The sequence below is a fragment of the Convolutriloba macropyga genome, chromosome 5 (genome assembly GCF_964194025.1).
Source record: "Convolutriloba macropyga chromosome 5, txConMacr16.3, whole genome shotgun sequence".
NCBI classification, from domain to species: domain Eukaryota; kingdom Metazoa; phylum Xenacoelomorpha; order Acoela; family Convolutidae; genus Convolutriloba; species Convolutriloba macropyga.
In genome coordinates this window covers 36,810,593-36,824,225 of record NC_134472.1, presented here as the reverse complement: position 1 = coordinate 36,824,225, position 13,633 = coordinate 36,810,593, and the positions used below count along the sequence as shown (strand labels likewise).

At 33.8% G+C, this 13,633-nt stretch overlaps 3 protein-coding genes across 4 annotated transcripts in view; all 3 read right to left on the bottom strand.

Moving 5' to 3' along the window:
* The window catches only part of LOC142339991 (serine/arginine-rich splicing factor 7-like), a 447,863-nt gene that overhangs the window by 312,663 nt on the left and 121,567 nt on the right, over nucleotides 1–13,633 (bottom strand). The gene's annotated exons all lie outside the window — the stretch shown is intronic.
* Nucleotides 1–13,633, bottom strand: part of LOC142339372 (peripheral plasma membrane protein CASK-like) — a 178,691-nt gene that overhangs the window by 148,919 nt on the left and 16,139 nt on the right. The gene's annotated exons all lie outside the window — the stretch shown is intronic.
* Nucleotides 8,831–10,086, bottom strand: LOC142339988 (RWD domain-containing protein 4-like). The gene is made up of 2 exons (XM_075390373.1): nucleotides 9,543–10,086; nucleotides 8,831–9,185 (listed from the first exon to the last, which is right to left on the bottom strand). Exons 1-2 carry the CDS (start codon nucleotides 9,705–9,707, stop codon nucleotides 8,853–8,855), a joined length of 498 nt encoding a protein of 165 aa, XP_075246488.1. The 5' UTR covers nucleotides 9,708–10,086; the 3' UTR covers nucleotides 8,831–8,852.

The window sequence follows — 13,633 nt, the reverse complement described above, 5'->3', positions numbered from 1 at the left end:
ACGACCCAAAATCACTACTGGTAACTGGTTACCAAAATGTAGCTTCAAAAGTTCGTGACTCAAAAGGCGGTGACATTATGATTCAACTAGCAGCTAACTGCTCTATTCAAAAAGAACTGGCTTGCGTGATCGAGGAGTCTTTATCTGCGACCATAGAAAAACAAGGTTACGAGTTCCGGCTAGTGGTAATATACAACAAACCAAGAGCCAATAAACTTGATTTTGTGGACTTATTAGAAAAAGTTTTGGGAAATTTAAATTCCAAATGCTTGCCAACTGTAATATGTGGGGATATTAACGTTGATACGATGAAACAAAATTCGCTCACGAAAAATATAAAAACGCTATTCATTCAAATGGTTTTTTTTATAACACCCAATAAACCCACCCGGGTCACAGAAAAATCAGCAACTTGCTTAGACCACTTCATTTTTCAAAATTTGATAGGGGATGTTCACATACTTGAAAATCAAAGCTTTTCAGACCATTTTCCTGTTACGTTGAAGTGGACAGTGAAAGCAAATGACCTGGAAAGCAAAATTGTAAGGGATACATCATTTCTTCGTAACTGCAGTATTGTTGAAAAATACTTATCTGCCTTGAGTCACGAACTTTGTAATGTTTTTTCAGCACACAGTGGTTGTGCAAATTCATGCTTTAGTGCCTTTCATCACATTTTTTAACCGTTACGCTCCACGTAACCGAGCAGTACGCTCCACTAAAACGTATCACCCCGCACAATCGAAATTCTACACCTAAATGGTTCGACAACAAAATAAAAAACATACGTACGCAGCGGAATCTTATTCACAAGAAATGGAAAGCAGACAAGTCAAATGGCTCTCTGAGCAAGAAGTTTACAGATATTAGACTTCAATTAGAAAAAAGTATTAAAACGGCGAAAAAGGTTTATTATCGAAACATGTTCGAAAGATGTATCGGAGACTCAAGACAAACATTTTAACTTTTAAATGAGATGTCAGGAAAACATTTGGTAAATAATGCAGTTCCAAAGCTTTCCTCGTGCATGTCGGATGCTGCACCTAACTCATCTTATCTTCAAGTAGCTGAGAAATTTAATGAGTTTCTTGCTAGTATTGGCAAAAATATTCAGCGTAGTATTCCTTCCGCGGCAGTCACACCCCTGACTGATGTTAATATGTCATTGAGAGTTTATCCAGTTTCTGGTACTGAAATAAGTGCAATTATTGATTCACTTCCGGACAAATCTTCATCCGGTGAAGATGAGATCAGTAAAATTGTAGTGAAGACAGCAAAATTTGTTGTCACGAAATACCTCACATCGTTAATTAATCAATCATTTCGTGAAGGAGTTTTTCCCACTGAGCTCAAAAAAGCAAAAGTCATTCCATTACATAAAGAGGGATCAAGACTAGAAGAGAACAATTATAGGCCAATTTCTCTGTTAAATGTTTGGAGTAAAATATACGAGCGGGCAATGTTCTCTAGAATTTACGAATACCTGGAACATTTTAATCTTCTCTATCGCAAGCAATTTGGTTTTCGCAAAAAGCATTCCACCATAGATGCATTGGCAGAATTAACTGAAAGAATAAGAGTGAGCCAATTCAAAGTTGTCAACTTTTTTCTGGATCTACAGAATGCATTTGATACACTAGATCATCAAATTTTGCTCTGTAAGCTAGAAAGTTATGGCATTCGTCATAAGTGCCCAGAATGGTGTAAAAGCTATTTATCTAATAGAACTCAGAGAGTTTTCGTTGCCGGTGTGCCATCAACTTCGTTAAATATAACTTGTGGTGTCCCTCAGGGCTCCATGCTAGGACCACTGTTGTTTTTAATTTATATAAACGATTTACCAAGAGTGTGTAATCAACTTAGTGTCCATCTTTTTGCTAACGACACCAACCTTTGCAGTTTAGGTTGCTCAAGAATAGCTATCCAAGATGACTTAGATAGAGTAGCCGGAAATTGGTTAAATGCAAATAAACATAAGCTCAATATGCTAAAAACGGTTCAATTAAATTTAAAAACAAGTGCTTCCAGTGAGCGATTCCACATCGCATCAGAAGAAATTAAATTGGAACCATCATGTAAATATTTAGGCATAATAGTTGATTCAAAGTTGTTGTTTAGTTTTCATGTAGATCTTGTCATAGGAAGACTTAGTAGGCAATGTGGTATAATATCAAAATTAAGACACTTCGCTCCAAGGTACCAGTTAATAGAATATTACAAGATTGTCATATGTCCTATCATACAATATGGAATTTTGGTGTATGGATGCTCTAGTTTCACGTCTTTAGCTCCAATCCATCTGCTACAGAAGAAAATTCTTAAATTAATTTACTTTAAGAGTCGGTTCGATCAAAGCGAAGATCTATTCTGTGCAAACAAAATTCTAAGAGTTTTTGAATTACATGTATATGAGCTGCTTAAGTTTGTTTTAAAATCGATTAACAGTTTCCATGCCGAAGACTATCTAAACAGTATGTTTCAGTTTGAAAGACATATTTTAACAACAAGACGAGCAAAACACATGTTACTATTCAATGTTTTGAAAATTCAAGGACTCCTGCCTGACTCTATCGGGAGCTCAACTTATAGCCAAATATCAATGACCTATCATAATTTAAAAGAATCTTATATTCTTGGAAATGAGGAACTCATTCGAAAAGTGTTTTTCTGCTAAATTTCCAGATTCCTGTAATTCTAGATGCTTTCTTTACAAAATAACGAAAATTTACGCGAAAATTGTGGCGGTGCCTTCGTAGAAGGCACCGCGATTCATTTTTTGCTGTCAAAATTTGATTTTTCTAAATTCTAAAGATAGTTTTTAACAATGTTTCTTCAATTCGAGTTTATTTTTATATAAAGAACTTATTTTTCTCTTCTTTTTTTTCAAAGTTGGCGAAGTCTGGATGTTCGCTTGAGCATGCAAAAATATGCCAAAGAAGAGGGCATCTAGTAGTGAATTGTTCAAAGTTACCATTTAAGTTCTGTGTTATGTTTTTGAATCATTGTTAAGAAATGAAAAAGAAAAAAAAAATTGAAAATGTTAATAAGTTTATCATCTATGTTTTTTACATCTGGGCACGCTGTGAAGTAGGTCAAACGACCTCGTTGCGTGTCCTTTCCTTGCTTGAAGATAAATAATACTATGCTGATCGTTCTGCTGTACTTTGCTATTTTATTGTAAACTTCGTTGTTCTTCTTTTTTTTCTACTAAATCTATGCTGTTCTGTATTTATACTTTACAAGCGAGGATAAAATAACTCTCTCTCTCTCATATATTCACACATATATATATATATATAATATATATATATATATAATATAATATATAATATATATATATATATATATATAATATAATATATATATATATATATAATATATATATATATATATATATATATAAATATACTATAATATAATATATAACATATATATATATATATATATATATATATATATATATATATATATATACATATATATACCATGTAGTTCCCGCATGCCACTTTATCTGATAATCCGAGGATCAACACTTTCAGTAACTTTCCAGCACATATGCAGAAATTTACAAAAAAACAAACCGACTAATGAAAAGACTAATGTCGGAATTGCTCTCGAACGACAGGCGGATAAAATTATTTGACCACGCCGGGATTCGAACCATTGCCTTACCAAATGCACTGCCCACTGGGCCACCATAAACTTCGGAGTGAGAGCAATAAAGATCACCCAAAAATGAAGAACGAAAGCGTTAAAAAGTCGCTTGAGAAGTCAAAGAATGTTCTAGAAGAAAAGCGCAAAACGGTCAAGCGAAAAATTTGCAAAAAAAAGACCAACACGTTTACAATTATTGCTATGAACTTCGTTCAAGAGCAATTAAAAACAATAAAAACCAGAGTTCTCAAAGCCATAAAAATCAATAGCTACGCTTCTGTACAGGAAAGCCAATGAACCTCTGCATTCCAAGACAAATCATAAAAGACTAGAAGCATGAACGAAATGGCGAGGTAAATTACGGTAAAATAAGCATTGCCAAATTTTTTTAAAAATCAAAATTTCTCAACAAAAATTTGAAGCAAACAAACTAATCCTCGTCACCTAACGAATATGAATATGGTTTTTTAATACCAGCTTGAATTGAAAAAACGGCAACAAAGGCGAAAAAAGAAAAGTCATTAATTATTTAAATTTTGCAAAGTGTAGTGAAAACCTTTATATCCAATCTTTATTTGAAATCTTCAATTAAAACCGAACTTCAAATCTGCCATAAAACTATAATTGAAAAAAATACAGCATCGGGAGGATTTAGAAGAAAACTGAGGGTAATCTAACTCTATGCTGGGGTCAGCATAGAGTCAGATTACCCTCAGTTTTCTTCTAAATTTTTCGTACCTCATGAAATGATGGAAGGAGGCTGGATTTTATTGCACTGGATTTTTGACCCCTCCCTAAATATCCATCACAGAAAAATTGAGTGATATCATTAGAACATTTTACATTTTCTTTACAATTCCTCAATTTCAGACCAAGAAATACATGTAAAAGACCTTCCTTGATAGCATAGAAAAAAGTTGTTCGAATTCTGATCTTGCTGAGAAGATATCTGAAAAATCTAAACTTTAGCGAAAAGTTGAACGAGAAAGAGTTCAATAAAATTCTCGTCTTACGGAGTGTTTAATCGAAAAGAACGGAATGTCAATTATTTCTAGCTTTCCATTTTTTTGCATAAAATTAAAAACCTCGGTTGAAAAAACGCGAAAAAATGTTTTTCAAAATCATTTCTATTATCAGCATAAATATCTACGTCAGCAGGTACCAGCATCATTCATTGAATGACCCAAAAAAAGGAAACATGATTAATTTTCGTGTATATTAAATTCTTAAAATTGGACATTTCTCAACAATTTTGAGAAGAATATTTCAACACATAAAACATCAAATTCAACAACAAAAATGTTTTGGAAAAATTTCAGACACTATTTCAGATTGAATTAAAGATATACAGCACTGGTCCTGAATAAACTATTAGTTGTGTACTTCACGGCAATGGTTTTCCATCATAATAAAAACTTTTAAATTCGAAATGCTAAATTAACATCTCTTGATTCGAATAAATAGGCTAAACGCTCAGATTTTCTGACAACTTCAGGCAATTTTCTGACAATTGATACTTTTAGTTTGTATGTGCTCATAGAACTCAATTAAATGTCAAGCCTTTTTGACAAAAAAAAATTGGTTCAACATTCTACAATTTTCAATGATAGATCAACTTAAGAATATCTCTCAGTTGTGAATATCACTCACTTGCTTCATGATGCTCTTCTTTTGATTTCCATCATTAAGGGGGAATACACCAATAAAATGCCGACATCAATTATATTAAATTAAGTCCGATTTATTTTGACGTCATTTCGTAGTTGAACATACTCCTGTCTCTCAGTGAGAAACTACAGGGTCTAGTATTAATACCAATAAGCATTAAAGATCGTAACTAAAACTTATGAGAACAAAGTTCACGTACCGGGCATCTAAAAATGGGCTTTATGGGTTTATCCCGTTTCTATTTCTGACATTGATTTTTTTTATACTGACTCTCTTCATTTTGAATTGCTTTGCTGAGTAGCTGCTGTTTAAAAGGACTTTGAGCAGAATGACAAAAGAGTGAAACTAGCCTAGAGAAGTCAAAAAGATTTCACGCAAAATTTCGAAAAAGCGGCAAAATGAGGTAAAGCGAAAAAGTTCGAAAAAAAACATAGAAACAAAGCAAAGAAAAGTCAATTCAAAGTGAGGAAGTCATTTTTGTGAGTGAGGTAAGGCAAGTGAGACCAAAAATTTAATCACGCGCATGAACAAAAAAAAACTCGCTCCACTAAGAGCGAAAAATGACGTCACGCACGTAATTCAGTTGCAATTGCATGAACGAATGAACAAAAAGCAGATTTGAAGTGGTTGTGACGTCATATGGTCGTAAAAATCGCGACGACGAAATAAAAAAAAACATAGCAGGACAAGTCCTGACGTACAATTCAAAGCATTTTCATTGACTAAACAGAAAAACTAGACCTAGATTGGACTATGAGTGAATTGAGAAAACCATTTTTAAAAAAAATCATATGAAAATAAGAAAAAAACAGAAAATCAATGCCAAATGCCCCATGTGAACAAAAAAACCACTAACGAGAAATGAAAATTTAAGTCAAACAAAAAAACTAGGCCTAGAATGAGCTGTGAATGGGGTGAAAAAACCATTTAGAAAAAAATCTGATTCAAAAAATCAAAACAACAGTAAAAATCAGAGTGAAAATGCCGCAAGTGAACGAAAACCCACTACCGAGAAAACGAATTTTTGTTCAAACACCGTATTCTCACTCTACTTTAAAATTAGAGCGAAAAAATTCACGCCGCAAAACCACTCGCGTTTTTGCTCCACTTCCTGTTTCGGCGTGACCAAAATCCCTACTCCAATTTGACTTGAAAAATCATGAAAATGTGCGAAGATCCTAAAAAAAACATAGCCGGAAGAATTCCAGAAACGACTCGAAGGAGAAAATCGCCCATATTTATGATTAAAAAACTAAAACAACTATTGTGAACCCTAAACCTCCACAAATTCCATAAAAATAAAGCAAGAATAAAAACGGCATTCAAAAACAAATTGAACAAAAAACTAACTAAAAAAAGAACTAGAAAAACTTTAAAAACTCTTTTTTAACAGTACAAGGAAACATAAAACCGCATAAAGTTCCTTTACAATTAGAGCAATGAAAAGGTCGCAAAACAATGGGCATATCATAATATGCTAAGAAAACTGTCAAGAATAAAAAAACTGCAAAAAAAATAAGAAAAATAGTTTTAAATTTCTCAATTTTTTTGTCATTTTTCCTAAGAAAAAAATGTTTTTTTTACCTAAAAAAACTTTAATCAATTGTTATCTGAAAGATCCTTAAGTAACAAACTTCTATTCAAATCCCACTTAAAGCAGCAAAACAAAAAGGCAAAAAATCATTAAATTTCATCTAAAAATCAGCAAAACTGATCAAAAACCTCCAAATTAGCATTAAACTCAAATTAGCTAATTGAAACCTTCAATTGCTATCAAAACAAGCCTAAAACTTTTACAATATCATAATCAAACCTCATAACCATCAAAAGTTGCAAAAAAACTGCTTTCAAAAGCCGCACGTGAACAAAAAAATTTCGCTCGCTTAGAGAAAATTTTTCCACACATCAGTTTCTCGCTCTCTCAAAAACAGCGGTATGAACAAAAACCACTCTCTTTTCGCTCCGCTTTTCACTTTTGTTCAGCACCAAAATCACTCCAAATTTTTTCACGCGTTTCCAAGATAATTGATTTTAAAAAAGACTTCTCCAATACTCCTCTTCGAGTCGTAAAAAAGACAGCGCACCAATACAATTCAAATTCTTTGAATTGTAAAAAAATAGGAGCGCTATAATAGCCGGCTGAGAAGATGAGGGCGGCTATTAATAAAATCAATGTCCACTTGCAGAAAAATAACTTGAGGAGGGCAAGTCTAAAAAGTTACCCTTTTGCTCATAAAGATTGATTTGCTTCCAACTTTCAGGAAATTTAATTTCACTCGGCAGATTTTTGGTTTTTCCAGGAGTATCTCATGCATTCGTCTCAGAAAAAAATGTTTTCTTTATTTGAACCGATCTACATTCTAGTAGAATAAGTTTTGTTGTGCAATTTTAAGTTCAACATTTTTTAAATTGTTTTTCTTGTTGCTTTCTGCTTTACTTAAGATGGTTATAAAGTCTCAAAGTGTTATATAACTGATATTAATAAAATCCAAAGTTAAATAATACCGCAAAAACTTTGATAAATTTGCCTTTTGTGCTCTATTCATCAGATGATTAAGTAAAGTATGTGTCTGAAAGCGGTCGGAACATTGTGGGAACGCACATGACCGAACCTCCTTGTTTTTTGATAACTAGCGACATGTATAGGCCAGGTTAGTTCAACTTCTTCCTGCAATAGACTTTGGAAGAGGCAATAAAAAGCTACTTTAAGTTGAGACTTAATTTCAGACAAATTTAAATTGAGACGATAGTCTAGTCGATTGTGACAAACATGATTGTTGAAGTTTTCCAAATTTTTTCACCCACCTACACAAACACACACATATACACACATTTATATATAAACACATGTATCTATAAATGCATTTTTATTTCAGGAGTATTCGCCAATAAAAAGCCTATCCTATATAGCACCAAACTTTATTTCAGAAAAAAGTGAAGTACTCAAGCGTAAAAAAAAAGTCACTCACGAAGCCAAAGAATATTCTAGAATAAAAACAGAAAAAACGGTCAAGCAAGCATTTTGCATTAAAAAAAGACACACACGTTTACAATAATAGCTTCAAACTTCGTTTGAGGGCAATTTAAAAACGCGAAATCAAAGCGAAATAAAAAGTAGAGCCTTCTAATCTGAGCCAAAAAAAACTCAAAAACTCGCTTAAGTTCCAATCTCAGGACACCAGGCATCAGGACACCCAGCTTCTGCAACACGAAGAAATAAAAAATTAGAGTTCAAAGGTATCTTTTATTCTGCCAGAAGAACGCGCAAAAAGTTCATTCCTGATATGAGTCAAAGCTTGAAGCGCCAAAACTCATAACACATTTAGATAAATTAGATGGTTAAATATTCGATTATGCTGTTCAATTAAAACTGCCGCGCAAACGTCAGTTAACCTACTTAGCCGACCGTAAATTCAACACCTTACACTTCATCGCCAGTAACATCTTATTGTATTTTGCATTCCAGTAGGTATGTAAAATAAACACTTTCTCTCGCTGCGTACGTAAATGAGTGACAAAAACTGAATTATTTATTCTGCAGTTGTCGGGTTTCCAGTTTGTGATAAATGTCGAATAATATCTACCCAATCTCTTCCTCTCGTGTTACTATTAGCATAGTTGGTGATCTTATTCTTCTGTCTTTTGGTCAATTGTTCAGTTTTGACCTCTTCCTTTTTCAGTCCACTAGGTATAAGTGAGTCCACGTTATCTTTCAACCAATCAACAACAAGATATGTCATAGCAACACCTACGTTCTCTTCTGCGTATGTTCTGAGCTCGTTTAACAGGTTCGCTTTCACGTGAGGTGGAATTTGGTTGTTGTGAGAAAGTTCTAGACTGAAGTTGGGAATGATCTCAGGATACTGTAAAGATCACGTCAAGCGCCCATTACTCCTCGTATGTAATGAGAATCTCAACCCGATAAAAATAGTACTTAATCTACAAATTTCTATCCAAATAAATTTGAATCTAACTAGCATAATTTGTGGCGCTTTAAGTCGGAATACCTGCGACTTTCAAAATTACTTTGAAAAACATTCAAAATAATTTTTCGGAACATTTTTTAAAAATCTCAGAGCCACTTCTCAATGCAAAAATCACTTCTGTTGAACATAGCAGACAACTTTTTTCAATTAGTAAAAAACCTAAATCTTTTGCAATAAATCTTGCTTCCAAAAGTAGTTCAAATCAAAAATGAGTAATGGGAACAAAATGCGTGCCTGAGAAGGCCAGTGTATTCTAACAGCCACAGTTTTGTCACTGGATGTCGCACTGTAAACTGTGTACTGAAATGAATTAGAATCAACTGCTTTAAAGTTCTCATCACCTTCGAAAATTGATTGAAGTATCTCTCGCTCTTCCTCTTGCAGCTCCTCGCATGACATCACTTCAAATGGGATACGTCACAGCCACGTAATTAAAAATAAACAATTTGTTTACAACCGAGTAGGGACAGGAAATGGACCATTTGTTTGTATACTTGTTCCGTGAAAGGAATGCGTGTGTGCGCGCATGTGAGAATTTGATTTCAGTGAATGGCGTCTGGTGATCCAATATACATGTCTAATTAGCCAATAATCGATCGCTGAGGGGCTTAGATCAAAATCTCGTTACGGCAGTTAAGCCCCCTCGAGTTTTGAACTTCTTTCTTTCTTTCCCTCCCAAGGAAAACAGAAAGAGAGGCGAACAGATCGACAATGTAACAGGAAGAGTACAATTCAACAATGGAACACCATCACTCAATCTGAATGCATCAAATAAGATAAAGCAAATAAATTCTCTCATCACACAAACAGAGAAATGAGATAACAAAAGCTGATTGTTAAGAGGCCTTAAGTGTTTTCCTCCCTTTAAAAGCCCCCTTTACCTCTCCCGGCCCAGCACACATTTCGTCTGAGATGCAAAGTGTCTTCATAATAACACGAGGACATTAATGCTGTTTCATCTCATCGACAAGCAGTTAGACTATTTGATCCTAACATTTTTAGGCAGCGTTGATATTTCAATTACCCAAAGAGCCGCCCAAAACGATTGATAAATAATTTGATGTTTGATAACTATGTTGAAATAATTCGATCTTTCTTCACATAAAAGCAAATTAATTTATCCACCTTCCAATCATACCAACAGGCGCAAAAGGGTTGCTGAAAACTCTAGAGCTTCTTGATCGGTTTAACCGGCCTCTCTCGTCCAAACGAGCCGAGATTTCTCCAGTTAAAGATTACAGTAAACTCAATTAGCGACAAATTATTACGAAGAACGATAAGTACATTTTGTTCTTGTCATTTAACTTTTGTAAATTTTCAATAAATTTTGGTCGCATTTCCTTTTTGAGCTCAAACGGATGAAACAGCGCGAACACTGACATATATACAATATTACGCAAAAATGTCAATTGCCCACAAAAAACTTCAAAAACAGAGCTAAAATTTTGAAAAAGAAGCCTAATCCAGAAAGCAAAGTACTTAAAATTGGACTAAAAAATGAGGCTCCCCAATAAATGAGTAATGAAAATGCATCAAATTTCCTCCATTTGTAAATCATCAAATTGCAACATTGAGGCCGTTATGTACGTGTATGGCTCTCAGATACTGAAGACAATCAGAGCTAAAGGGAAGCAGCGCCTGAGCCCAAAATTATTCTCGCCCAGGACTATCGAACTTATCTAGACATAAATTTTGTTTTTCAACAGTCAGTGGGGTATTCAATAGTTACACGGTGATCGCGTAAATTTGAGGATCAAAAAAAATGCTGGTACCTAATGTTTCTTTATTTGAAACGGTCGTCAACAGAACGTGCCTCGGTGACCATTTTCTTGAGTAGTACGTTTACAAAATTGAGCAAAAATCTGATATACAGATTAAATTTATTTCAATCAAATTAAATTGAATCAGAATTTGCCTAAATTAGAAATTCTCAAACTATTTTCGAGAAATCTCTTCCAAGGATATCAAAAATTTCCCTTTAAAGGTCTTTATTTTTCCAATTTTCCGAACAATATATTTCCTGATTAGCACAATATCACCACAAAAAACAAAGTTTCAAAAAGTATATCAGAAACGCAAATAAAGCAAAAAATAGTCCTTTTAGCTTAACCATACTTTCCTTTACATTAGAGACAAATTATGTTGTACTAATCGAAATTACCAAAGAATTAATACTACACAGATACTATTGATTTCGCATTCGGATTAAATCAGGGTTGCATGATTGCTCCCCTAGTCTTTGCGTTTCACAATATTCCAATATACTTACTCTGCAGAAAACAACACCAACATCAACAAACGGACTTAAAATAAGCTTGAGAAAAACAGGCAATTTCAATTGCTTAACTCAACTCATATTCCGATGTGGCCGATGTTCGAAAAGGCGAATTTTAAAAGGCTAACATTTAATTAGCTAAAAAAAAATTTTCATTAGCCGAATTTCATTAGTAATTTCTTGAGACCAAATTCTTGAGACCAAAAGACTTAATTGTTCTTGTGTGCAATTCTATTGGCTAAATTCAAAACCACTAATTGTAGATTCTGAAAATAGACACCAATTAGGCTTTCTTTCATTTCGGCAATTGGATACTGTATCCGTGGGAAAGGGGCAATTGTAGGCCAATTTGAATTAAATTTACCTAGTGTAACACGTTTCCATACACTTACAGTTCTGAAGATGGTTCGTGAAAAAGCCCGGAAAAATCGAGTATGCACACAAGATTTTTCAGCCACCCAATGTTCAGAAAAAAATGTTCAGGTAAAATTTGAAAGAAGTGGACAGCAAGTTTAGTAACCCCGTTTCACAATTTTTTATAGATACAAATTAAAGAGGCAAAGCTCTTATTAAACGAAAAAGTATAGCCGGCAGAATTGTTTATATTACCTTTTGTTTTATTAGCTGACCCGAAACAACCTTCAATATGAGTGATATTATTCCTTTTGACCTTATTTCTTTCAATTATAGTCGGCAAAAATCAATCTTGAGTGAAAGTCATATGTGAAAAGAAACCAAAAACAAGCTACAATGAGACCACGAAATTCAATCGAGAAAAACTAACAAAAGAAGAGCAGATTTGAACTGCGCGCGAACTCCCATGGTCGTAACAGAACTATTGACTAAATAACAACATAGGTACCAGTCCGGAAACAATTCAAAGAATTTTCATTGACAAAACGAAATAACTAGACCTTGCACTGGTTTGAAAACGACTTTGAAAACAATTTGCTAAAAACTCTTCTGCAGAAAACCAGTAAAAAAGAAGTCAAATTGCCGCATGTGAACAAAAATAAGCTCTAAAAACAGAAAATTTGTTCAAATACCGTTTTCTCACTCCATTAGAATTGGAGTGAAAAAATTTACTCCACCAAAACCAATCCTTTTTTTGCTCAATTTCCCGTTTTTGGGTGATCAAAATCCCCACTCCAATTTTGACTTCAAAAATCACGAAAAAGTGTAAACATATCCTAAAACAGACAGCGCCCCAATACAACTCAACCCCTTTGAATTGTTAAAAAAACAGCAATCACAATCCAAAGAATCGAATAAAACCAATATTGACCATCAATATTGACCATTCTCGATGGTTATCAAAGCACAACCTTTCGATGGTTATCAAAGCACAAATAGAAACATCTCATTCCTCTTGTTTTAGAAAATCAGTAGGTATGTTAAATCCGATAACAACGGCTAAATCCTCGTTTAGAAGACACAGAAATCAGCATTAAAAGAAACTTCAAAACAAGGTAGTAGTAGTAGTAGTAGTAAAAAAAGAAAATCGAATACGACACATTCAAAACTGGCGTGAGAGAGGTAAGACACGGACCGAAAATATTCAAACCCGTAACCATAATGCCATTATAACGCACATAGAGCTAACCAACTCTAATATTTGTTAAAACAGGTGACGTCAATTTCATTAAAACTGCTCGTCCTGAAACAATTGAACACAGTCTATTATGCATTATCATGAGGCCTCAAACGATGATCTGTCATCAATAGAAGAGATATGTGATTAAGTTAAAAAACATACAAGGACGAAAAAAATTGTATTTATATTGTAATAAAGCAAACATTGTCACTGCTAGAAAGCATTAAAACAAAATGAAAAATCAAAAAATATTCATATTTCACTAAAAAGTCGAATAGACTTTTAACCAATATCAAAAAGTGGCAGAACATAAAATTGAAGAGCAAACACGGTTAAAGCTACCACTAAGGGTTCCAAGTGAGGAAAACTAAAAAGATCAATACACACGGTCAAACTTCAGCCTCCTTAGAACATCTTTAATAATCAACATACCAGAGACCAGTGCAAACACTATAT